The 26,596-nt window shown below is 48.6% G+C and overlaps 1 protein-coding gene across 3 annotated transcripts in view; it reads right to left on the minus strand.

Moving 5' to 3' along the window:
* The window catches only part of PITPNM3 (PITPNM family member 3), a 109,546-nt gene that overhangs the window by 71,810 nt on the left and 11,140 nt on the right, over positions 1-26,596 (minus strand). For 2 of the 3 annotated variants that reach the window (XM_048518768.1, XM_048518769.1), the window contains one exon: positions 2,365-2,457. In XM_048518768.1, coding sequence (XP_048374725.1) covers positions 2,365-2,457 — 93 coding nt within the window. Of the gene's footprint in view, positions 1-2,364; positions 2,458-26,596 lie in introns of those variants that run through there. The other variant, XM_048518770.1, reaches the window with a different exon arrangement.

Raw genomic sequence — 26,596 nt, forward strand, 5'->3', positions numbered from 1 at the left:
TCTGAAGGAACCGGGTTTGATTCCCAGCTCTGCCGCCTGAGCTGTGGAGGCTTATCTGGGGAATTCAGATTAGCCTGTACACTCCCACACACGCCAGCTGGGTGACCTTGGGCTAGTCACAGCTTCTCGGATCTCTCTCAGCCCCACCTACCTCACAGGGTGTTTGTTGTGAGGGGGGAATGGCAAGGAGATTGTAAGCCCCTTTGAGTCTCCTGCAGGAGAGAAAGGGGGATATAAATCCAAACTCCTCCTCCTCCTCCTCCTCCTCCTCTTCCTCTTCCTCTTCCTCTTCTTATATTAATGTCTGCTCCAAAACATACGTTAGGGCTTATTTTCAGGGGATGTCTTATTTTTTGCACACGGAAGTGACCAGATCAGCTGCGCCGGGGAATCTGTAACTAGGGCTTATTTTTGGAGAAAGGCTTATATTTCAAGCATCCTCCAAAAATCCCCCCAAAAAATCATGCAAGGGCTTATTTTCAGGGTAGGTCTTATTTTTGGGAAAATAGTATTACCCATGTCTCACTGCTGCAAATGCTGAAGATAGCCTGCACCAGTCATTTGGGGGCTCCTCCAGACAGATGAGTCCCATGGCTCAGAGCAGTAAGGTGCAGTATTCTAGTCAAAGGTCTGCTCACGATCTGAGTTCGATCCTGAAGGAAGCTGGTTTTAGACTTCCATTTTTTGAAGGTCAGTAAAATGAGTACCCAGCTTACTGAGGGTCAAGTGTAGACAACTGAGGAGGGCAATGGCAAACTACCCCATAAACATAGTCTGCCTAGTAAACCTCATCATGTGACATTACCCCAGGGTCAGGAATGGCACAGTGCTTGCACCTTTACTGTTCACCAGGCGGAAATCCAAATGGCATGCCAATATGCACAGCTCCCACATCACAAAGGGTGGTGCCCTTAGGTTAAGTTGGTCTGTGTCCCACTATGACACCTTGCCCAACATTTGTTGCCCAAAATTTGCTGCCCATGGCAGGACCATCCGTGGGCCATCTGAACACAGCTTTTATGAAAAGGCAGATGGGTCGGCAGGTGCCCTCCTTCCACTCAGTCCAGGGCAAAATAAATGTTCAAAGAAAGAAAGCAACAGTGCAACAGAGTATGTCTGTTTTCCATCTGCTTCCTCCCAATCCCTCCACTTACTCACTTCCATCTAGCTATCTTCTTGAGAAAATAACATTGCAGTGCTTGAGATGCAGGCCTTTGATTCTTGCCTTTCCCTTGGTGGGACAGATTGTTACATCTGCTTTGAAATCTACACTTTTATTTTCTTCTGTTCTGGAGAAACAGAGAAGGGAGAAAAACATCTCCCTTCAATCTTACCCAAGACAAACTATGGCATTCAAACCACCTGTGAAGTTAGCCGTCAGCCTGCTTTTGCCACTCAGTTCTTGGAACCAAGCCCCCTGAGGAGCTGTGTTAGCAACAGGCAGAGGCGAACAATCCTCTAATGGCCACTCTTTGTTCTCAGGGTCTTTAAGAAATCCAAACTCCTGCAGAGCTGCAACTCCTGATCTCAGTCAAAAGCTTTGCAATGTATGTTGTTCCATTTGCAGGGAAGAGGGACATGCACACTTTCAGGTTACACAGAACTCTTTGCAGTCACTGCTCGTTCTGTGGGGTTGTGGGGTTTCCAGGCTGTACGCCAGCCACAGATGCCGGCGAAATGTCAGGAGGAAATGCCACCGGAACATGGCCATGTAGCCCAGAAAACACACACACAACCCCGCAGCGATTCTGGCCGTGAAAGCCTTCAACAATACACTGCTCATTCTCCCACCTAACCCAAATTCCTGTGGGGTGAAAAGTGCCATTGAGTTGCAGCCAACTCATGGCAACCCAGTACGGTTTTCAAGGCAAGAGATGTCCCGAGGCAGTTTCCCATTGGCTGCCTCTGCGTAGCAACCCTGGATTTCCCTCGGGGGCCTCTCATCCAAGTATGAACCAGGGCTGACCCTGTGTGGCTTCTGAGATTTGTTGACATTGGGCCAGTCAATGCTACACAGGTCAGGGCCCCCAGACTCCTCATGTCCGTTTAAAACACAAACATCCCACCGCGCACAGAGTTCCTTTTTACCCAGTGCTTAAAAAAGTCACAGCCAGACCGAGAAGGAGGCTTCCAAAGAGTTACGGGGCCCAGAACATAAGATATTAACCGGTCTCGCAAAACACGCACACACATCAGAGACGATCAAAATCATTCGCAAATTAAAAGATGCTCCGCAAATGAAAAGCCAGAGCGATATTTGCTGCCAACTGCTCTTTACAAAGCCGTCCATAGACAGAGGACCCCCCTGGAGAAACTGTTTTCAATTAACTTCGGCAGAGAAAAGAGAACTGAAGCTTTGCAAACCTCGTGCGTCGAAAAATTCATCGTCGGAGCTCTCCACGGAGTCACTGAGGATGGCTTGCATGTGCCAATGGGAACTGAACCTGCGTAGATCGACTGCAACAGAAAGGAGAGAGTCGCGTTATGAAGGTGAAGGCGCCCGATGCGGTCTCCAAAACACCACCCTAGAAGAAGAAGAAGAGTTTGGATTTATATCCCCCCTTTCTCTCCTGCAGGAGACTCAAAGGGGCTGACAATCTCCTTGCCCTTCCCCCCTCACAACAAACACCCTGTGAGGTAGGTGGGGCTGAGAGAGCTCTGAGAAGCTGTGACTAGCCCAAGGTCACCCGGCTGGCGTGTGTGGGAGTGCACAGGCTAATCTGAATTCCCCAGATAAGCCTCCACAGCTCAGGTGGCAGAGCTGGGAAGCAAACCCGGTTCCTCCAGATTAGATACATGAGCTCTTAACCTCCTACGCCACTGCTGTTCCTAGGAAGTCACTTTTGGAGACACCGGTTGCCTAAACAACAGAGTCACAATATAGCCATGGGGTTGGTCTCGAGGGACTTTGCAAATACGGGCATCGATGGGGGTAGATTGGCCAGCCTCCAGGTGGGGCCAGAAGATCTCTTAGGATTACAACTGATCTTTTAAATGAAAAATTCACATTTTTATCCCGCCCAGTTTTCTATAGGGCTCAGGGCAGCGTCCAACCAAAAAATTAATGCAGCAAACAATAAAACATGAAACAGTTAATTAAATATACCAGCTAACTCCCAAATCACAGAGCCCACCACTACAAAAACTAAAATACAATGAACTATCATAGAGTCTGCTCCACCTACAGCGTAACCGTCCCCAAACAGTCCCCAAATGGACGGCGCCCTTGTGCTGCTGCTGGAACTCCAGCTGTAGCTGTCAGACCCCACCCCCTGCAGGTGTTCCCAATGGGGTGAGTGGGAAAGGACTCACGCTCCTTCCCGTGGGCAGTAGGCAGCAGCTCACCAGGTCGACTTCTGCTTGGTTGGCTGGCAGGCAGGCAAACCAACCGGGAGGCTCTGTCCCAGGCGGGGCTAAACAAGCTGGCTGCCTGGGGCTGCTGGTGGAACTCCTGTTGTAGCTGCCAGACCCCACCCCCTGATCTACAGACTAGAGATCAGGAAATGGCAGCTTTTGAGGGTAGACTCAATGGCGGGGTATCTCTGCTGAGCTCCATCGCCTCCCCAGGCACTGCCCTCAAATCTTTTGGAATTTCCCAGGCTGCAGTTGGCAGCTCTTGCTCAGGGGCAGCTCAGGGGCATAAGGTCCCAGATTTTGTCCTGGCCTTTCCAGTCCAAAAGGAATCCAAGTTAATAGGGCCAAGAAAGCCCTAGACCCGTGGTGGCGAACCTTTGGCACTCCAGATGTTATGGACTACAATTCCCATCAGCCCCTGCCAATTGACTACGCTGGCAGGGGCTGATGAGAATTGTAGTCCATAACATCTGGATAGCCAAAGGTTCGCCACCATTGCCCTAGACAGAACCCTGGCCCAACTGCAAAGCTAACTGATACTAACCCTCCTACAGAGGTGTAGCGAGGGGGGAAATGCCCGGTGCACTGGTGCGTCGTCTGCCCCATCCCACCCCAGAATGCCCCCGCCCTGCTCTGCCCCAGAATGCCCCCGTCCCACCCTGGAACACCCCCGCCATGCCCCCGGAATGCCCTCACCACACCCCCACAGGGGCGTGCGCCCGGTGTGTCGCAAACCACCACCCACCGCCGCCCCCTTGGAGCTACGCCTCTGCCCTCCCAAACCACATTTCCCAAGATTCTTGGAGAGGAAGTGAAATGAAGTTGTAGCCATTCACGTGTACAAAGCAGCATTCTTGTTGTTTAACTCAACTTTGCTTTTCCCAAGAAAAACACAAAACTTGGAGATGCATTCAACCCGACAGCCCAGTGGTACCCCCTCTGCCAAGTCCGTGCTGCTTCCACATCTCCGGAGAAGCCCATTTAATGCACCCACAGCAAGCCACGATGGACAGTATCCACTTATGGCAAACAAGCACGGTGGTCGGGGAAGCCAATCTGTCCAAGTGCCTTGCCTGGCGGGCAAGGGATCTGGGGACCACTAATCGATCATCTACATTAAATAAAGTCCACTCAGCTCTAACTGCTGCCAGACACACGGCGAGCCCCTTCAAATTAAGCTGGAGAAGCTGGCAAAGCCTCGGCTAATTGAGTGCTGCATCTGATTAGGATAAATGTTTATGGCTCACTTCCGCCCAAAGGATGGCATTTTACATCTCCAGCTATAAAGCACACCATTTCCCCAGTCTCCACGTCTCAAGTGGGGAATGAGATAGAACCAATTAACTCCAGTGCCAACACTGGGAGCCGCTGGTAGTGCAGGTTTGGCCTTATTTGGTGTTGTCGGTAACAAGAAGTGCCCCCCGCATTTTGCTTGCCCTCTCCTGAACAGTGGAAAGTGGGCTGCCGTTTGCTCTGTCCGGTCAGATGGCAAGCTCAGGCTTCATTTTGGAAACGGGGTCAGGTAAGATTGCAGTAGCCAAAGCTGAACACGAAACAGGGAGCGCAAAAAAAAACAAACCCCCGATGGTAGGAGATGCGATATAAATTGCAGCAAGAAAGGTGGAGGAGAAAAACTACCTGTGATTTGCGGGGTCCCTTGCCAGCCAGGCCAAATAGTTCAGATTTATACAGCTAGCTATACCCCTCTTTCTTTCCCACAGGGAGACCAAACCTATTTTGCAACAATCACCCCATGAGGAGGAGGAGGAGGAGGAGGAGGAGGAGGAGGAGGAGGAGGAGGAGGAGGAGGAGGAGAAGAGTTTGGATTTATATCCCCCCTTTCTTTCCTGTAAGGAGACTCAAAGGGGCTTACAATCTCCTTCCCCTTTCCCCCTTACAACAAACACCCTGTGAGGTGGGTGGGGCTGAGAGAGCTCTAAAGAACTGTGACTAGCCCAAGGTCACCCAGCGGGAATGTGTTGGAGTGCACAAGCTAATCTGGTTCCCCAGATAAGCCTCCACAGCTCAAGTGGCAGAGCAGGGAATCAAACCCGGTTCTCCAGATTAGAGCGCACCGGCTCTTAACCACTACACCACGCTGGCTCAGCTAAATGAAGCTGAGAGTGACTGGCCCAATGGGGCCATCCAATCAGCTTCCATGGCAGAGTGGGGATTTAAATGGGTCTCCCTGATCCAAGGCATAAATGTTGAGCCAGCCAGCGTGGTGTAGTGGCTAAGAGCAGTAGACTCTGATCTGGCTTGTAGGAGGGGATAGCAGTGTGCCATTTACACAGGAGCTGTGTTTGCAGACAGAGAGGCGGTCCAGGTCAGTTTGCTCATAATACCAGCAGCTTTGCCTTTTGCAAAGGAGGAGAGCAGATGGGATTAATGTCAGGGAGCCTCATCCCTAACAGACAGCAGGCAAATGTCACCGTATCTTCAAATGAGATGACTTATGAACTGGCTAAAAGGGTGATTTGTGCAGAAGAGGCAAAATCTGAGCACACCTGGTAGCACAGTATATGCAAGAAGAAGAGTTTGGATTTATACCCCACCTTTCTCTCCTGTAAGGAGACTCAGGGTGGCTTACAGGCTCCTTTCCATTCCTCTCCCCACAAAAGACACCTTGTGAGGCAGGTGGGGCTGAGAGAGTTCTGAGAGAACTGTGACTAGCCCACAGGAATGTAGGAGTGCAGAAACACACCTGGTTCACCAGATAAGCCTCCGCCACTCAGGTGGAGGAGTGGGGAATCAAACCCGGTTCTCCAGATTAGAATCCATCTGCTCTTAACCACTACACCTTGCTGGATACACCACTACACCAGCTATATTATGCACCAGTCACAGCTCCAGGAGGATCTCCCTGGCCTGGAAAAGTGTGCGTTGATGCCTCTCTGCTGGTTGATGGCCGTTCATCTTGACAGCCACTCCCAAATCACAGAATTCTCTTCCAGGAAGCAAGACAACAGTCCCGATCTCTTCAGGTCTTCCAGCATCCCTAAAAAGGCACGTACACTGGAAGGTCTTAGAATGAACTGGATTGTCCTATCGGGGGTTATAATGCTGTTCTCCTTTTACAGCTGTTTAATTTTTAACTAACTATAACATTTTAATGCTTTACTGAATGTGCCCTTCTTGCGTTCCCCCTCCAAAATAGAAAGGCATTTATCCAAACCAACTAAATCAATAAATAATGAGGCCAAAGTTATAAAGAATGAGAAGAAGGAGGAGGAGGAGGAGGAGGAAGAGGAGGAGGAGGAGGAGGAGGAGGAGGGATGGATGGATTTATTTATATCCCCCCTCCCCTTTTCTCCTGTAAGGAGACTCAAAGGGGCTTACAACCTCCTTTCCCTTCCCCCCCTCCACAACAAACACCCTGTGAGGTGGGTGGGGCTGAGAGAGCTCCGAAGAACTGTGACTAGCCCATGGTCACCCAGCTGGCATATGTTGGAGTGCATAAGCTAATCTGCTCCCCCAGATAAGCTCCACTGCTCAGGTGGCAGAGTGGTGGGAATCAAACCCGGTTCTCCAGATTAGAGTGCACCTGCTGTTAACCACTACACCACATTGAGGCTGGGAAGTAGCTGTGGATCACTAGAAGAGCACCTGTTTTGCATGTAGAAAGCTCCTTGTTTGATCCCCGCATCTCCAGCTGATAGAGCCAAGTGGTAGAGCCATTGCTGGTCTAAGTGGATACTATCATACTACCGACCCCCATGGACCAGTACTATGAGTATAAAGCTGCTTCATGTGTAGTAGCAGCAGTAATGAAATACCATGATGACCTGGAAGAATCTACCCCCCTCCCCCATTTAGGTCTGGTTCCCCCATCCTGGAAAATGGAGTCAAAATTAAACTTTGGAATGGACTGTACCACTTCAGACTTGAGGGTAGAGTCCTGGTCTGAATGATCCAGCGCATCAACCAAACTCTGCAAACCGAAAGCCAGGACAGCTGGGAGAATGCTTCATGCCAAACCTTTTTATTTGCAGTACTGTTTTTCTTTCTGGCTCATTCGGCACACGCAGAATAATGCACTTTCAAACTGCTTTCAGTGCTCTTTGAAGCTGTGCGGAATAGCAAAATCCACTTGCAAACAGTTGTGAAAGTGGTTTGAAAACGCATTATTTTGCGTGTGCGGAAGGGGCCTCAGTCTTTTTCTCAAGGACAATTAGGGCTGCCAAATCCAGTTTAGGGAATCCTTGGAGACTAGGGGCCATGTTTGCTGAGGCTGGAGTTGGGAGGAGATTCGTAACCCTAGACACCGTTCCAAAAAGGGATTCTCCATCAGCACCGCCAAAGGTGTGGTGATCCTTCTAGTAACTCATTTGCTGGCATCAGGGACCACGTCTTACACCCATTGGCATCTCCTACTCTAACTGGACGGAGCAGCGACGGAGCCCCCACATGCCAAGGACTGTAACTTCTATAAACTGTAACCACCAACCTAGGTCCTAGAACAGTGGTGGCGAACCTTGGGCACTCCAGATGTTATGGACTACAATTTCCATCAGCCCCTTCCAGCATGGCCAATTGGCTGATGGGAATCGTAGTCCATAACATCTGGAGTGCCCAAGGTTTGCCACCACGGTGGACCTAGAACATCCTCCAACTGATAAAAGAGCTCTTCCCACCAGTGCAGTGGGGAAAGACGCATTCATCTCAAACTCATCAGCTGGATAAACAGGGCCCCTTTCTAGTTATAAAGAATGGGGGAAGTAGGCGTTAAGGATCGCCGGTCTCTTGTTAGAAACACAGCCCCCTCATCCTTTCCCTCCTTACCGGCACACAAGGCAATTGCATGAAATTCCCCAGATCCATCACAATGGCAGGCTGACAACCATATTCCCAGAACCGAGTTGGCAGCAATTCTGAACACTTTCAGTGCCTGCACAGTCGTTTTTCTCCAAAGCTCCTATTAATTCATAGAAATTAATCAGTCACAAACAGTCCTTTCTGCGAAAAGCCAGGCTTTTAATTAAGCTGAACTGGGGGAATATCTGGGAAGAGCAGGAAGGCAGAAGGAACATGAAGATAAAAGGAGGTCATGTGAAAGGGACCAACATGAAGGGGGGACGCGGAAGAATTGCAGAGACGGGGGAGGCAAAGACGGAGAAGGGGACAAATTGCCCTTCGCTTCAAGGGCTCCAGCCTAGATGACTGGGGCTCTGATTCCTCAAGGGAGAGGCACTCTGTACATGCTCAGGCTCACCCTTGACTTTCAATACCACAACCTATGTTCCGGACGTTTGGAAAGGGGGCTTTCTCTGCATTTGCAGCCATTCCAACCATCAGAGAGGATTCTCAATACAGCCTTTCTGAGCTCAGGCAGTTTAGTTACCTTCAGGACCACTGAAGGGAGTACTGCCCCCTCAAGCACTCCTTCTGTGTGGGTGCAGGAAAAACTTGGGAAGCATCCTGGAAACACAACACAGTTCCAGGTAGACTCAGGACAGCTGGAAGCACATCTTCCGGTTACTAGGCAACTTGTTACATTCTCTTCCCACAACCAACAGCCCCAGTCGGAGCTGAAGGAAGGAAGCATCTCAGCCAGAAATAACAACACATGAAGCAAAATGGCACCTAGGGCCACCACTTACAAGCCCGTGAATCTAGTGAGCAAGATGGCTAATTGCCCAGGGATGCGAAGGGGCATTTTTGTATCAAAAATGTCAGCAGCTAAAAGTGAATCACTCATATGCGGCATTCATAGTGTAATAGTGCGGACACCAACTTCTATACCCTGCCCATCCCCCACCGGGCCACAACAATATTTTCTGAGGTACATTTTTTTTTAAAAAATCAAGCACTCAAGCCAAAAAGGGGCTAGGCCCCACCAATCATTTGCCATGCCCCTCCAGTCAGCACTAGGGTTGGTGTGAAACCCATCAAAAGTATTACAAATGTAAATCCACTATGTTAAAAAAAAAAGGAGCTGAGGTAAAAGGGGTGTGTGAATCCTGTCATAAATCTCCCAAATGTGAATTCTCTATGCAATTGGCTAGAAATAGCAGTTAGCAGGGCTGAAGTATCATAATTTTAGGATACCTGGGGGGTGGAGGGTGACATAGGATGACCTTTTTTGCCCTTTTCTAATTTTTATTAATCCCAGATCTATTGAATTGCTTATTCGATCCCCCCAAGCTATTTAATTACGGTGCTTAATATCACGCCTACACCTTGAGTCTCCAATACAAAACTGGTTAAAAAACAAACAAATAAATAAATAATAACTAAAATACATAATGATGAGCTGACCAGGACTGTACTCATTTCTTGCGCATCATCAGTTTCTGGCTAAGGGCCTAACTCAAGCTTGTTTTCTCCTCCCAAAAAACCCAAAATCCTGACCTTGAAGCTTTAAAACCACTATTTTCTCTTCCCACCCCCAATTTCCTGGAGGTACCGGGGCTCTTTCTAATGTATCCCACAGAACAGAAAACCTCCCCAGTTGGATTTTCACTCAGACTCTGGGTTCACCTTCAGCACTCCCAGGAATCCATAGTGGCAAAATATCTTCTTGAAAAAAAGGGCTGCTTCAGAATTCCTCTCCTGATGATTCATCCCACACGGCTCTTTCTCTCTCTGGCAGCTAAAATGTGAGAAATTAAATAGATCCCGGGAGCGACGCCTCCAGCCCCCTGATGGGCAGAACAAACCCCACTCAGAAGTGGCTCCATGTCTGAAGCAGCACAGGCCAGGAGAGCAAAGAAGAACTTCCTGCAGGCATGAACTCCATCGACTGGGAGCCTGGAAGGAGTACACACCTTATTCTAGCCAGTTTCCAAGGGGTAGTAGACAGAGGGCAGAAGTGAATCAGCATCTGCAACTGTGCCTGCCAACCAAAGTTCCTGCTCTAGCTAGAAAGATTTCAGGTCTTCCTGAAAAGGATGATATAAGCCAGTGGTGGCGAACCTATGGCACGGGTGCCAGAGGTGGCACTCAGAGCCCTCTCTGTGGGTACGTGCGCACAGAGTGCGTCATGTGGGGGGGGGGAAGCACTGTTAAACCCCACTGATTTTCAAGGGAAGAACTAAAGTGCGATCCTTTACCTGAGAGTAAGCTCAGTTGCTCGCAATGGGGCTTGCTTCTGAATAAACCCTCCTAGGGTCGTGATTCACCCATTGGAAGAGTTGCACGGTTGCTTCAAAGCAAAACCACTGACTATCACCAAGCTTACTCCCGAGTAACACGCGCCTCAGAGCTGTTTTTTTCTAAACTAAAACCTCAGTATTCAGATTAAATTGCCGTGTTGGCACTTTGTGATAAATAAGTGGGTTTTGGTTTGCAATTTGGGCACTTAGTCTCAAAAAGGTGTGCCATCACTGATATAAGCAAATAGACAGAGTGACAGTGATCCAAAAAGAATGCACGCAGTATGCCACCTTTGACTTCTCAAATTTTATTTTTTTTAATGCTGTTTAGAGTCCACCTCTCGCAGACTCCCCCAGAGATATCTAATTCTAGTCCTAATTTTGGAAACCTGGCCCTGCAAGAGCATCTAAGTGGTCAGTGGAAATCCCTGCCCCCAAATAAGTATTTGCAGAACTCCAGTTGAAATACAAATTCATTACGTTACTAAGCCATGTGAAGCAGGGCACAATCCAAACAAAGACTCCGTCAACAATTCTACCATACAAACACACACTCAAAGCACAAATCCATTAAATGCGTTACAAAGAACTTGAGCCAGTGTGGAAGGAAAGTTCACTTGTAAAAATGTAAGAGGTACTCTAGTGGATCAAACCAGTGGTCCATCTAGTCCAGCATCCTTTTTCACACAATGGCCAACGAGATATCCAACATAATGAAGCATAGAATACAAGGCCACCCCCTGATGTTGTCTCTTTGCACTGATATTCAGATATCTCTGAATGCAGAGATCTCCTTCAGATATCGTGGCTAATCCCCTTTCAAAGCAATCTGTGCTAGCAGCTATTGGTACACCCACAGGCAGCAAATTCCACAACTACACTGCTTACCTGAGTGAAGGACTTCTTTGTATGAACAAACACAGTCTAACCCAATTATAATCCAGGGCTCACCCCTTCCAACACTCATCATATTTGCACAAATGTAAAAAATGCCTTTCTCGACTCTCATCCTTGAAACCCGTTAAAAATAAGCTGTAACTGAAATGTAAAAGCCAGTTATTTGACATAGTTGTGGGTTAATCACAGGGCAAAGGAAGCTAGTCAACAGACTGGCAAACCAAACCGGCTAAAACATTTGAGAGAACCATGCTTCCTTTTCGATGCAGAGAAAATACACGCAAGGACACACACACACATATGCAACTGCAGAGAAACTCTAGTGTTCCCAGAAATAGATGCTAACCAGTGGAAGGCACAAGTAGGTTGCCAATTACAAAGATCGAGATCAGTACAAGGAAGGTATATTCACAATGTACTGTACAGAACAATATATGAAACAGTTATGAATTAATCTATGACTTTCTGAACATTCAAGCCAATTTTAATATGGACAGTCTCAATGCATATGAAAATATTAAATATGGAGCACATACTCTATAAGCCAATCACTGCCATACACAAACAAACAAAAAAAACCCCACTCCAGATTTAAGCTTGTCTCAAAAATTTATTTCAAGGGCTTGCAAAATTCTTCTTTTCAGGACCAGAATGCAATACTCTTCCTGACTTAATTGCTTGCAAAAAGTCCTTTTTAAAAAGCTGTTGGGAAGCGATGGGCTACTAAAGCTTCAAAAACACAAACGAAGCACCTCTTGGCATCTGCCCTTTGAGGGATGGAAAGTCACCGGACAATAGGGTTACTCAATGGCAGCTAAAGATTTCCTGGGATTACAACAGATATCCAGACGACAGATCAGTTCACCTAAAGCAGTGGTGGCGAACCTATGGCACTCCAATTGGCCATGCTGGCAGGGGCTGATGGGAATTGTAGTCCATTAACATCTGAGTGCCATAGGTTCGCCACCACGGACCTAAAGGAAATTGCCACTTTGGAAGATAGACTCTATGGCACAGGTGTCAAACTCATGGCCCTCCAGATGTTATGGACTGCAGTTCCCATCATCCCATGCCAGCATGATGGGAACTGTAGTCCATAACATCTGGAGGGCCACGAGTTTGACACCTATGCTCTATGGAATTCCATTCCATTGAATACCCTCACCTCTCCAATCCCCGCCCATCTCAGGCTCCATCCATCAAATCTCCAGGTATTTTCCAACCCAGAGTTGGCAACCTTAGTCACAACTGTGTTGCTGTGGTCCCAAACTGCCTCTCTAGCCTCTCAGCTGGAAACCCACATCAGTAGCTTATTGGCAGCACTTTGGTTTGTAAAAAAGAAGGGTGGGGTAGGACTCCCATATCTAGATAACTTCCTGGCTGTTCTCCAATTATGGATCTCCTTCCTTGAACAGATATCTCAAATATGAACACAAGTGTCTTCCGGAAGCTACGCACAAACTTTGTGTTGTGATTTTTTTTTTCAAGGAATGGTTCGAACTGGAGGAGGCAGGGGGGCTGTTAAACATCTTTTGGTGCGTGTGTTTTCTCAGCCCTCTTACAGAGCCAAGCTGCAAAGCAAAATACTTCTACCTTCAAACCATCTGAAAATGTCACCTCGTAGATAAGGTTCATAAACTTAAGCCACCCAGTCTCTGAACTATTGCCACTCCGCACAATGGTAAGACTTTGGTATTTTCCGTCTGTTTTCTCAGGGGAACTCTTTGCTTTTCATTTTCTTGGAACATTTATTCTCCCCCAAGCCTTCAAGATTAGATGGCTTATTAGCTGCAATGAAGTACATCCAAATAATTCTCTAATTCTGCCTAATCAGACCCCACTCTGACCTGGATGGCTGAGGCTGGTCCAATTTTGTCAGATCTTGGGAATTCAACAGGGTCAGCCCCGGTTAGTACTGGGATGGGAGACCACCAAGGATGTCTGGGGTTGCTACGCAGAGGCAGGCAATGACAAACCACCTCTGTTCACTTGGAATCCTCATGGGGTCACCATCAAGTAGCTGTGACTTGGCTGCTCTTTCCACCCCCAATCAGACCCCTCTGACAAAACCCAAAATCCCATATCCTGAGTTTGCCAAAGTAGAGGGAAGTCCCCCAACTTATTGCACAGAGTAACACAAACTCTCAAAACAGTGGTGTTTTTGCGGGGAGCCAATTAACACAGGCCTTGTTTTTGCCAGAAAAAAGTCTACCAAGGAGGCCATCTGCTTCGGAGACCCCCCACTCCACCCCCTAAGGTAGGCATCGCATACCAATGCTGACTTGGACAGGCTCATCTGAATGTGGTAGGGCTTAACCCCTCCAAAATTTGAGGCAATAAAGCCAGGGACAATCCCTGGAAGGCAGCGAGCAGGACTTTAAAAAGCAATTACTCAACATCCGATAGGAGCTATCAGGGAGCCTTTTTCTTGCATCCCAATCCTTTCCAAAGGCAATTAAGCCTTTGTTGACCTTGGAGCAGGTTTCAATGCCTGTAATTTGACATCGGTTTCTGCCAGTCACAACAAGCTTTTGGCAGTCAATTCTCTACAATCAGGATTGCTCTTTACATTTTACCCTCCTCTACCTATGTATATACACACACAACAACGACGCTTGAACCTCCCTATGTTATTTGTCCATCACAATGTTTTCTACTCTTATAAGAAGTTGGACCCCTCCTCTCGCTAAGGAGTACCATGAAGGGACAGGGGCAAAGACTAGCATAAGAGCAAGGCACCATTTCTCTCAAAACGGATGCCTCTCAGAGAGTTTTGGGATCCATCTTGTGTGTCAAGCCTGGGCAGGAAGGAAGACAGTCGGCTGCCTAACTTTTCCCCAGGCCCTTAAGGTGCACCTGCGTAGACAATGGAGCTAGCTACTTTCCACAGTGTCACCCTGTGGTGATTCAATCAGTGCTCCAAGCAGAGCGTTACTTACCCTACCTACACCCATTCCAGCAATCAATCGGTATTCAAGAGAATAGCCCAGGCATTCTCTTGGGTCCTGACAACTCCTCAAGCCTCGCCTATCTTTTTGTTGGAGCCCCAGAAAACCAATCAGTTTTTGACTCTGAGTTTCCTTCCTGCTTACTTCATATTTCTCAGAACCTATTTAAGCGTATAAATACTGGCCTTTTAAGAACATAAGAAAGAGCCTGCTGGATCACCCAATGTGTGATTGGTGTTTGGAATATGCTGCCACAGGAGGTGGTGACGGCCACTAACCTGGATAGCTTTAAAAAGGGCTTGGACAGATTTATGGAGGAGAAGTCGATCTATGGCTACCAATCTTGATCCTCCTTGATCTGAGATTGCAAATGCCTTAGCAGACCAGGTGCTCAGGAGCAGCAACAGCAGCAGGCCATTGCTTTCCTGCATGTGAGCTCCCAAAGGCACCTGGTAGGCCACTGCGAGTAGCAGAGTGCTGGACTAGATGGACTCTGGTCTGATCCAGTAGGCTCTTTCTTATGTTCTTAGGTACATAAATATGTGCAAGGGATTTTTCAGGCATACAGGGGCAACTTGGCCATGGAATGGTGCAGTCCAGACACAAAGTTACTCCTTCATGTTTGTGAGAATAAAAACCCTTGGAAAGCCAGGCAGGTCTCTCGCCCAGGTGTCCCCTCCCTAGTTTGTAAATTAGTATGACCCTGACCCCTTGCATACCTGCTCAACATAGCTACTGGTATGAACAAGACCATGCCTGTCTGAACTGATGTTTGAAATGCAGCAAAATGATCAAACCAGCTAGAAAAGGGGCCTAGTATTACCTTGAAAAACGTGTAGCCTACCTTTCTGGCCTCACAAGGACCTCCAAGGTAGCTAACAACTTAAAGCACACATAACAGCGTTACCCTAACGAGAACACTGCCACATCATTCAAACAATTAAAACCAGAACTGAAACCCATACAATGACATAACAACAATTAAAACACTGGGCAAGAAGGAGAGATCGCCAAGGGTGCACCAAACAAACAAACAAACAAACAAACAAACAAACAAACAAAAAAGGTCTTCTACTGGCAGAAGATGGCAACAGAAGGGGGTATTTTGGACGGTTGCACGCTCTTAACTTTGAGACTGGCTGTTTGGACATTGGGAAGGGTTTAGGCCTGTTTCTGACTTTGTCGCTTTCTGTTTCACTTGTGCGTTTACACTCGCACGTTTACATGCTTTGGAAATTTATTTACAATGGGATAAATTGTGATTGTTTCAGAGCCAAGGTTCAGTGCCTGCACTACCTTGATGGTTTTGTGTTGGTTGTTTGAGCTTGATGTGGCTGCTTGCCAAACACACTGGCTTTTTCTCGTGAAGATAAGAATCGTACTCTATCCAAGGTCACAGTGGTTGAAAATGAGATCATGAACACTCCCGAGCCCAGTGGGCACAGCTGTGGTATCTTAAAAAGAAAGTTAAAAATGCACCACTACGCAGTTTCCTTGACCGAGTATTGCGAGGCAAATTGGATTCCTAGGGGGCTTAGGTTGCAGAAAGCTCCATATGGTTTTTAGAATTTAAGATAAAGTGGACGAACACAAGAGGACAGCCAGGTCCCCTCGGGGAGAGAGTTTGGGTGCTACAATCAAGAAGACCCTCCCCTGCGTTGCCACCCACCTAATCTCAGAGGGTGGGAACACCCAAAGCAGGGCCTCAGAAAATGACCCCTGGGGGCAGGTGGAGAGCTTTCCCAACTATATTTTTCCCTGGGACTTTCCTTGGTTCAATAGTGTGTTGAAGTTCCACCCTTTCCAGATGTTAGGTTGATTTGGGGTATTTGGGTAGTACTCATTACTATTTTCCTTTCCCTCCTGCCTGCCTGGTACTTAGATAACAGAGGGCCTTTCCCCACTTACCTTAAGCCCCGCGCTACTCTCCTGAAGTAGCGCGGGGTCCCAGGGCACTCCCCACGACAGGGGCAGCTACAGCGCAGCTGCCCCAACGCTGCCGCTCTCACGCCCCCTCAGCGCGCGGCATCCCAGGCACTCTTCTTAAGGGCGCCTTTTGATGACCCCGCGCAGAGTGCGGGGCCGTGGGGACACCCAAGCGCGCGCCTGGGATGCTGCGCGCTGAGAGCAGCGCGCGGCATAGGGGGGATGGAAAAGAGTGGGGAAAGGCCCAATGGCACCTGTGGCTGTCTCGGCCAAATGACTACTATCTCCTGTCTGGCCTTGGGGATTCCTTTCACTTTCCCACACTTTTCCCATTTTCACATTACGCGGGAAGGGGACAAATTAGGAATTAAATTCAAAAAATTACACTGACTGAAAAAATCAAAACTGGCTTCTACAAAGCCAGACACATAATATTCAATTCAATAAAGGCTTCTAATTCATGAAATCCAGGACTAATTAAATAAATCCATAAATCTGACACCAGATAAGCATGCCCCCCAATGGCGTAGCGCCAAGGGGTCAGGGGGGCACCACGCATAGGGCATGTGCCAGTGCAGAGGCATGGTGGGGCGTTCCAGTACAGGAGAGGGAGTGGCAGGGGCTCAGGCCCTGGGCACAGTTCCCCCTCACTTCAGCCCTGTGCACCCAGAGGTGGGATCCAGCAGGTTCTCACAGGTTTCCGAGAGTAGGTTACTAATTATTTGTGTGTGCCGAGAGAGGGTTACTAATTGCCCCGTGATTTTTGCCTTAGTTATGCCCCTCCTCTCAGCAGTAGCATGCAGAACTTGAAGCAGTCTAGCAGGAGGTGCACCAGTGTGCATGGCAGCCTGCGCCTGCGTGCATTTGTTTCCTGCCCAAGGACCGGCACAGCAGCTGCGTCCTTGCCACAGCCCCGCCCAGGAATGCCCTGCCCCCAGAATGCCTGGCCACGCCCCCATCGTGCCCCGCCCAGCCCCATTGGCCCTACGCCACAGTTTGAATCCCACCACCATGGGAACCTGTTACTGAAATTTTTGGATCCCACCACTGTGTGGGATCAACACCCATCAACACCTGCGGTCCTGTTCAGTGGGGTGGGGGAAGGAGCCCTTCCCAAGTGACAGCGTTCTATCTTAATCAGCAACAGCAGGGGTGACATTTGAGGTTTTTCACCTCCAGTACCAAAAGGTATTTGGCTGATCCCGGCGCAGCAAACCTACTGCTAAAGCCTGCCTTGGGATTCTGCTGGATGCCGTCAATGGAACTTCCCTTCCCGGGGTCGACGATTGCAGCGCAGGGCGCACTTCGCTTCCGCAGACTGCCGCAGGGTGCGAAGCTTGGAGGCTTTCAAACAGACAAAGCTTCTGGATGTTGAACACAAGGAGTCTATTGACCGCCGAAATGGGAGACACACGCCAGAAGGGATGTGCCGGCTGCATTCTAACACACTGGCGCAATTACTTCTGAACAGACAAAAGCAACCAAGATCCTGACAGGGTTTATTTAAACGCCCGGCCATTATGCCCAGATAGCTGGCTGACATTCTGAACGAAAAGTCGCTTTGCAAATGATCAACATTCTTTCATAACCTTCCCATTATTTCCTCCAGAGAGTACATGAGGCTTTTCACATTTCAGAATCAAGACAGATTAGAGTTGGAGGACAGACCCAATTTTAAGACCAAATGGCAAGCATCCGCATTTGTCACACGGGCAACACTCTCGCGAGCCGCACCACAGACAGGAAGACACAAGGAAAAATGAGACAGTTAACTTCTGGGTGGAACAACTGTAATCTAGATGCATGATGTAAGCTTGCAAATTACACCGCTGTCTTTATCAACATGAATTTTTTTTAAAGGAGGGAAATGGAGAAAAAGGATATTGTTAAACCAAGTTGCTTTTGGCCATTCTCTGACTCTGAATTCCAGGCATGTTAAGAGATATTCGCACATGCTCAGTTGTTAGGGTTGACAGCTCCGGTTTGGGAAATTCCTGGATATTTTTGGAGGTGGAGTCTGAGGAGAGTGGGGTTTGGGGATGGGAGAGACCTCAGTTGGTAAAATACCATAGCAGGGGCATACCACCCAGGGTAGTGGTGGTGAACCTTTGGCACTCCAGATGTTATGGACTACAATTCCCATCAGCCCCTGCCAGCATGGCCAACTGGCAGGGGCTGATGGGAATTGTAGTCCATGACATCTGGAGTGCCAAAGGTTCGCCCCACGGACCCAGGGGAACATATGGGGTCAAATGTCCCCGAGCTGCAACCATTTAGTCCCTGGGGTGTGTGTGGAAAATCACCCCCCAACCCTGCTCCTTCCCCCCGTCAATTTTTTTGGCCCATACAAGGGTGTACCACTTTTCTTCTCTTGAGCAGCAGGTGGAATGAGGATAAAAAGAAGAGTCTGCATCATTTGGTTACACACACAAGCTCAGCATCAGTTGAAGAAGGGGGGCTGAGGGATTGTCCCCGAGGTTTAATAAAAATGTGGGTTTTGAGGAAGAGAGAGAAGCGCATATTCTGGGAGGGCATTCCAGAAGGGGCATACCACCCAGGGGGACATATGGGATCAAATGTCCCCAGGCTGTGACCATTTAGTCAAGGGGGGGGACAATCATCCCCCAAAACCCTCTTCCTCCCCGGGTCCATACACTGAAGAAGAAGAGTTTGGATTTATATCCCCCCTTTCTCTCCTGCAGGAGACTCAAAGGGGCTTACAATCTCCTTGCCCTTCCCCCCTCACAACAAACACCCTGTGAGGTGGGTGGGGCTGAAAGAGCTCCGAGAAGCTGTGACTAGCCCAAGGTCACCCAGCTGGCGTGTGTGGGAGTGTACAGGCTAATCTGAATTCCCCAGATAAACCTCCACAGCTCAAAGCGGCAGAGCTGGGAATCAAACCTGGTTCCTCCAGATTAGATACAAGAGCTCTTAACCTCCTACGCCACTGCTGCTCTTAACCTCCTACGCCACTGACTGTAAGACCTGATGCAAAAAAAGTTGCTTGGTCGTGGTGGGGGAGGGCAGCCACCCATACGGGGGAGGGGCCCAGATTTTGCACCAGGCTACATCTTCCCTAGATACGCCTCTGCCATAGAGCCCATCCTCCATTTCCTTGAGGAAAATTGATCTCTGTAGCCTTGCGATCGACTGTCATTCCATGAGATCGTCAGATCCCACCTGAGGTTGGCAACCCGACTAACTGTTGATTTTATATTCTCAAAAAATAAAAATAAATCACATGTCCCTGGTGTACAGATGCATGACTTGAAACTTAGCCACTCATGCGTCACGCTTTCCACACAAAGATCCTGTAGCTTTTTGAACGCTTTCTGGCTTCACGGGTTCCCAACACCTGTAAGGGAAACAAGCTCCTTTGCCTGGTTGAAGCAGACCTTGACCGCAACCCCTGGCAAGCAGAAAAGAACGGCCCGATGGTTAGCCACGATCAAGCCTCTTTCTGAAGCTCGGTTAACAAGCCATATGCTGCTTGCTGCAGGTCTTACATTCGCTTCCTGAGACGGCACAAAAGGTCCAATAAAACGCAGAGAAGCAGCTGCGCTGAAACCCAATTAGATTCCGAAGAAATGCAAAAATAGCTCAGACTGTTCCCGGGCGGAGAGAAAACGGACCGCGGCCTCGACGCCCATCCTGGAGCTTTCGAGTTTCGCCAACAAATGAATCTTGCAACAACAACAAAATTAACCAAACAGATTAGATTCTAGGAGAGGGTCCAGGTTTCAGTCCTGATGCACCTTCGCCAAACCCTAAAAGGAGGAGGGAAATATTCTCTGCACGTGCTCTGGACCACTCTGCTGTTCGCTGTTGCTTCAAGGGTGCCCAGATCTGCCATTGCCAGGTTGTGCTTTGCTGAGTTCCACTGCGCATTAGTCTCCCAGCCCATAACACAATGTGCCGTTTTTACCCTCACGCAACGCTAATTAAGCCAGGTTAATTTTCTTTTCCTTCGAAAAGGGGAGAGAAAAGTTGTGCAAGCAGAAGAAAATGAAGTTGTGATGGCGAGTCTTAATTCTGCTCAAACTTGGATGCTAAAAATACCCACCACAGGGACACGCGGTGCATGCTGATGAGAGGGAAAGCTGTGGAGAGAATGCCAATGAGCTCCCGCTGACGCAAGCGAGCGGCTGCGTACCCAAGCACGCCAAGTTTCGGTGTGACATCAGGGGCTAATTCGAGAGCTGCAGATGCAAACCCCCGGCTCCGTCTCAGAAAGGAGGTGGGGCAGGCAAGGTTGGAGGTTACCAAAAAGGAGGAAGGGGAGGTAAAAGCGTCCACTTGATTCCTTCCCCCTCCACTCAGCCCCTAAATTCCCCAAACCAGGATTCCTGCAGGGGTAACTGCAGTATCACCAGCCTCCAGCCAGGGAATTATTTCACACACCAGCACACGGCAAATGCATGTGCTGTGTTCAACCCGTGGGGAGATTTCTTGCAAAACAGAAGCCCAGTTGCCTCCACAGAGACAGGAGGAAGAATTCTTACCTCCCTGTGGATGTTCAGGTTAGTAGGCAGAACATGCCAGAGAGCCAGTCTGCATCAGAGCAGGATCTGCAAAGAGCAGAGTTCAAATCTCAACTCTGTCATGGAAGCTTGCTGGGGTGACATGGGCCAGTCATAGCCTCGACATCTACCTTGCAGGGTTGTTGCTGCTGTTGTGAGGATTAATTGGGGGGTCTGCTGCCCATACACCCTTGGAGGGAGAAGTGGGATCAAAACAGACCACATGGTGAAATAGGGATTGTTCCCAAACCGCAAGGAGTGATGGGTTCAAGGTGAAGGAAAAGAGATTCCACCTAAACATCAGGAGAAACTTCCAGTAAGGACTGCTCGACAGAGGAATGCACTACCTCGGAGTGGGGTGGAGTCTCCTTCTTTGCAGGTTTTTTTAAAGAGAGACTGGCCATCTGTCAGGATGGCCATCTGTCAGGAGGGCTTTGACTGTGTGTTCCTGCATGGCAGGGGGTTGGCCTTGATGGCCCATGTGGTCTCTTCCAACTCTATGATTCTAGGATTCTTCCATTGCAAATTCCAGCTCGCTTCTGGAGGGACAGAGAAGAAATACTAAACGGTTTTAGCAAGGGGGGGGGCAAAGAATTCAGGGTGCTTTCTGTAAGTGGGAATAGCTGCTCACCAAGCATTTTGAACCATGTGCAGGGCACAGGTTCTGTACAAATAATGGTCCCGATCCCTGCCATCTCTAGGTAACAGGACTGAGTAACAGGGCCATCGAGTCCACCCCCTGCCGTGCAAGAATACACAATCAAAGCACCCTTGACAGATGGCCATCCAGCTTCTGTTTAAAAACCTCCAAAGAAGGAAACTCCACCACACTCAGAGGCAGTATTCCACTGTCGAACAGCCCAGCCCTGACAGTCAGGAAGTTCTTCCTACTGTTTTGGTGGAGTCTCTTTCCCTGTACCTTGAATCCATTGCTCCTTGTGGTTTGGAGAAGAGGGGGTCCTTTGCAGATATGTGGTATCATCCTAGTCCAGGGGTAGGGAACCTGCGGCTCGAGAGCCGCATGCGGCTCTTCTGCCCTTGCACTGTGGCTCCACAAGCGGGGGGCCCTGGCCCCATCCTTGCCCGCCCTGCAGGCAGCAGGGCGGGCGCACCAACTGCCCACAGTTGGCTGGGCTGCGCCGCAGGCTTCCCCTCTCGCCCGCCCCGTTGTAGCGGGGTGGGTGTTTTCCCGGCGGCCAGCGAGGCCGAGCCGCCAGCTTCATCCTTGCCCGCCCTGCAGGCAGCAGGGCGGGCGCATCCATGCGCTTCTCAGAATGAGCAGAGTAAGAGGTAAAAAAAAAACCCCTATATATAGAGTGTTATCTTTATTTTAAATGTCAAAAATTATTTGCGGCTCCAAGTGTTTTCTTTTCCCATGGAAAACGGGTCCAAATGGCTGTTTGAGTGTTAAAGGTTCCCTACCCCTGTCCTAGTCATTCTAGCACTCATTTCTGCCTTCCAGAGTTACCATTTCAGTCAGGTTTTTTGTTTTCATATATATGTAAAAATCTGGTTATTCAGCAGAGGGTTCAGAGGCTATTGTGTGCGGCAAAGCCCATCTAGCCTCTGTGTGTGCTGGGAACAAAATTACTCAGAGCTTTTTTCATCTGTTCAAACTAATATACTTGATTTATTACAGGAGCTCCATTTCTGGATAGGACAGAGTAAATATAGTTTCCTAATCTAGTCTACTAACTTGATTGGAGAAAAGATACAGGACTTGTGTCCTGCCCTCATGGTTGCAAGGTGGGAAAGAATGCATCTGTGCAAGTGGAGGTGAGAAAAGGAGGAAGTTTCCCTGAGAAAAGCAATGTACACATCAAAGGGCTAGTGTCAGAGCAATAGAAAAAGGATGCCCAGTGTATTGTCGAAGGCTTTTACAGCCAGATTCAACTGGTTGTTGTGGGTTTTCCAGGCTGCGTGGCCGTGGTCTGGTAGATCTTGTTCCTAATGTTTCATCTGCATCTGCAGCTGGCATCTTCAGAGGTGTAGCACAGAGAGAAGTGTGTTACGCACTGTGATATAACTCTGAAAATGCTAGCCACAGATGCATGCATTGGAGTGCACAGGCTAATCTGGTTCACCAGATAAGCCTCCACAGCTCAAGAACACCAGTGTCTTGACTCACTGACTCTGTGTGTGTGTGTGTGCGCGCGCGCGCGCATCTCTCTGTCTGTCTGTCTGTCTGTCTGTCTGTCTGTCTGTCTGTCTGTCTGTCTGTCTGTCTGTCTATCATGAAGTCTGAGGTTAAGAGACAGTGCTAGCCAAGTCCTTCACTTCCAACAATTTTCTCCAGAAGAACTGACCTCTGGACAGATCAGTTCTAATTCAGGGGAAACGCCAGAGCCCACTTTGAAGTTGCTAATTAGCCTACAGTTTCAATATCTCAAAAGAGAAACCAAAGCAGCAACGGAGAGGTGGTCCGGTTGGCCTAGACACTGCAAACTGCAATGTCTGGTCCCCAAACTGCAGAAAGACTGGAAATGAGAAACCACCAGGAATACCACCAGAAATACACCTTTTGGACACCTGCACAAGTGCTAAACTTGTGACAGCGTGGTGTAGTGGTTAAGAGGAGGTGCACTCTAATCTGGAGAACTGGGTTTGATTCCCCGCTCTGCCGCTTGAGCTGTGGAGGCTTATCTGGTGAACCAGATTAGCCTGTGCACTCCAACGCATGCCAGCTGGTGACCTTGAGCTAGACACAGTTCTTTGGAGCTCTCTCAGCCCCAACCACCTCATAAGGTGTTTGTTTGGGGGGGAAGGGAAAAGTGTTTGTAAGCCCCTTGGAGTTTCCTTACAGGAGAGAAAGGGGGGATATAAATCCAAACTCTTCTTCTAAACGTCAACACTTGAAAGAAAAGTTAGATCTGAGTCCAGAAGAACCTAACAAACCAAAATGTTTCCAGGGTATAAACTGTCAAGAGTTTCAGCTCTAAAATCAGAAAGCTGACATCAGGGGTCTGAGGAAGAAAGTTTTAACTCTCGAAAGCTGACACCCCGAAAAGTCTGTTGGTCTCTAAAGTGCTACTGGAGTCAAATCAAGCTGTTCTACTGCAGGCCAACATGGATACCCTCAAAAACTATATAGAAAGGAAAGCTTTTCTAGTTTCCCTCCTGCAATTACTGACTTGACAGGATAAGAACTTTAAAAATAAATGGAACCTCTGTCAATAATAGCCTAGTGCTACTTGGCTCGCATCTATGAGTTCCTCAATGGTAGGCACCTTTCTACCTGCTTTGAAGAAGCAGCAGAAGAAGAGGAGTTTGGATTTATACCTCACCTTTCTCTCCGGTAAGGAGACTCAAAGGGATTTACAAGCTTCTTTCCCTTCCTGTCCCCACAACAGACACCTTGTGAGGTAGGTGGGGCTGAGATGGTACAGAGAAAACTGTGACTAGCCCAAGGTCACCCAGCAGGAATGTAGGAATGCGGAAACACATCTGGTTCACCAGGTAAGCCTCTGCCACTCAGGTGGAGGAGTAGGGAATCAAACCCGGTTCTCCAGATTAGAACTCACCTGCTCTTAACCACTACACCACACTAACTCTTAACCAATACACCATGCTGGCTCCCACACACACACACACATTAAGTACATAAATATAATTCTGCACCACACTGTCTGGCTTGCACTGGTGTGAACAGGGATGAGTGTGGCTTCTGCCACTAATACAGGGGTCCAGACCCAATTGAAAACGAGAAGACTGCAATCAGCAACTAAGGATTCGGACCCAACAGCCTCCGAAGCGGCTTTGCGCTGTGAACTGTGTCAGCGGTCTGTCCGACGTATCGCCATTCCTGCTCCAGGCTGATAGGCAAGTGGCGACTTTTGCATGCTCAAATTTGGAAGCAACCCGTTAGACCGCTGAAGGATTTGGAGCCTATCTTCAGATTAAAGAGGTATAACAAGCAGAGAACTGCTATCTGCCCCTTTGCGCTGAATGAAAGGAAGCAGGCGGTTTTTCCACAGCCTGTCTGCCCAGCTCCCCTGAGACCGAGAAGGTCACTGCACAATCTTTGAGAAGTTCACATCTCGCTTTTCAAGCTTGCTGACAACGAGCCTCGTTAAAGCTCGCCACCCGCTCGCCTCCACCGCCGCCTGCCACGCATTCCTCCGGCACTCGCCAAGCCGCAAGACTTTCAAACACTCTGAAATAATATTTATTTTTTCCAGAGCTATTTTCTCTCCAGCTCAGGAACACGCTTGCACGCAGCGTGCTGTTTAAACATTACAGCACACACCACGGGAGCCCAGATGTACAGTAGTAAATGGCAACCGGGTGGTTTTCAGCCATCCATCTCTGGCGCTGCCCAGGCAGCCAAGAGGGAGATGCAGCAGAAGGGTGAAAAGTAAGCAACTAATGGCATGGTGGAGAAAAGTGGGAAAAGGCCACACACAGAGATATTCCACTTGGCTAAGCTGTAGGAAGGTTGAAAGATCGAGGGATGTAACTGTACCTCTCTATTCTGCATTGGTTAGACCTCACCTGGAATACTGTGTACAGTTCTGGGCACCGCAATTCAAGAAGGATATTGACAGGTTGGAACGGGTCCAGAGGAGGGCAACCAAAATGGTAAAAGGTCTGGAATCCATGCCCTATGAGGAGAGACTTAGGGAGCTGGGTGTGTTTAGTTTGGTGGGAGAAGGTTAAGAGGTGACATGATAGCCATGTTTAGATACTTGAAGGGATGTCATGTTGGTGAGGGAGCAAGCTTGTTTTCTGCTGCTTCAGAGACTAGGACCAGGAGTAGTGGGTTCAAGGTGAAGGAAAAGAGATTCCACCTAAACATCAGGAAAAACTTCTTGACTGTAAGGGCTGTTCGACAGTGGAATACACTACCTCAGAGTGTGGTGGATTCTCCTTCTTTGGAGGTTTTTAAAGAAGAAGAAGAAGAAGAAGAAGAAGAAGAAGAAGAAGAAGAAGAAGAAGAAGAAGAAGAAGAAGAAGAAGAAGAAGAAGAAGAAGAAGAAGAAGAAGAAGAAGAAGAAGAAGAAGAAGAAGAAGAAGAAGAAGAAGAGAGAAGAAAGAGAGGAAGAAGAGAGGGGAAGAGAAGAGAGGAAGAGAGAAAGAGGAGGGAGGGAGGAGGGAGGGAGGAGGGAGGAGTTTGGATTTATATCCCCCTTTCTCTCCTGTAGGAGACTCAAAGGGGCTTACAATCTCCTTGCCCTTCCCCCCTCACAACAAACACCCTGTGAGGTAGGTGGGGCTGAGAGAGCTCCGAGAAGCTGTGACTAGCCCAAGGTCACCCAGCTGGCGTGTGTGGGAGCGTACAGGCTAATCTGAATTCCCCAGATAAGCCTCCACAGCTCAGGCAGCAGAGCTGGGAATCAAACCCAGTTCCTCCAGATTAGATACACGAGCTCTTAAGCTCCTACACCACTGCTGCTCCATCCAAGAGAGGCTGGATGGCCATCTGTCAGGAGTGTTTTGATTATGTGCATTGCAGGGGGTTGGACTTGATGGCCCTTGGGGTCTCTTCCAACGCTATGATTCTATGAAAGCATCACAGAAGAAAGAGTTGCAAAGTCCAGAATAAAACAGGAATCTTGTGAACAAGGTTTTACTCTGGCATTAGCTCGTTGGTCAGATGATAAAGCAAGTTTGGGCCCATAATAACACATGCTGGAATAAAATGTTCATCTTTAGGGTGCCACAAATTGACAGGGTTACCTCTCGGGAATTATTGCAAAATCCAGTACGATGCAGCATTTGGATCCAAGGATGGCCCCACATTTTAAAATCCCCTCCTCTCTCCAGCTCAGCATCATCCTAGATCTCTCTCCTTCCAGCATCATCCATCTTACATAAGTTATAAAGTGCTTTTTACGTCAACTCTTAAGAGGTGAAGGGG

The sequence above is a fragment of the Sphaerodactylus townsendi genome, linkage group LG16 (assembly GCF_021028975.2).
Source record: "Sphaerodactylus townsendi isolate TG3544 linkage group LG16, MPM_Stown_v2.3, whole genome shotgun sequence".
Classification (NCBI taxonomy): Eukaryota; Metazoa; Chordata; class Lepidosauria; order Squamata; family Sphaerodactylidae; genus Sphaerodactylus; species Sphaerodactylus townsendi.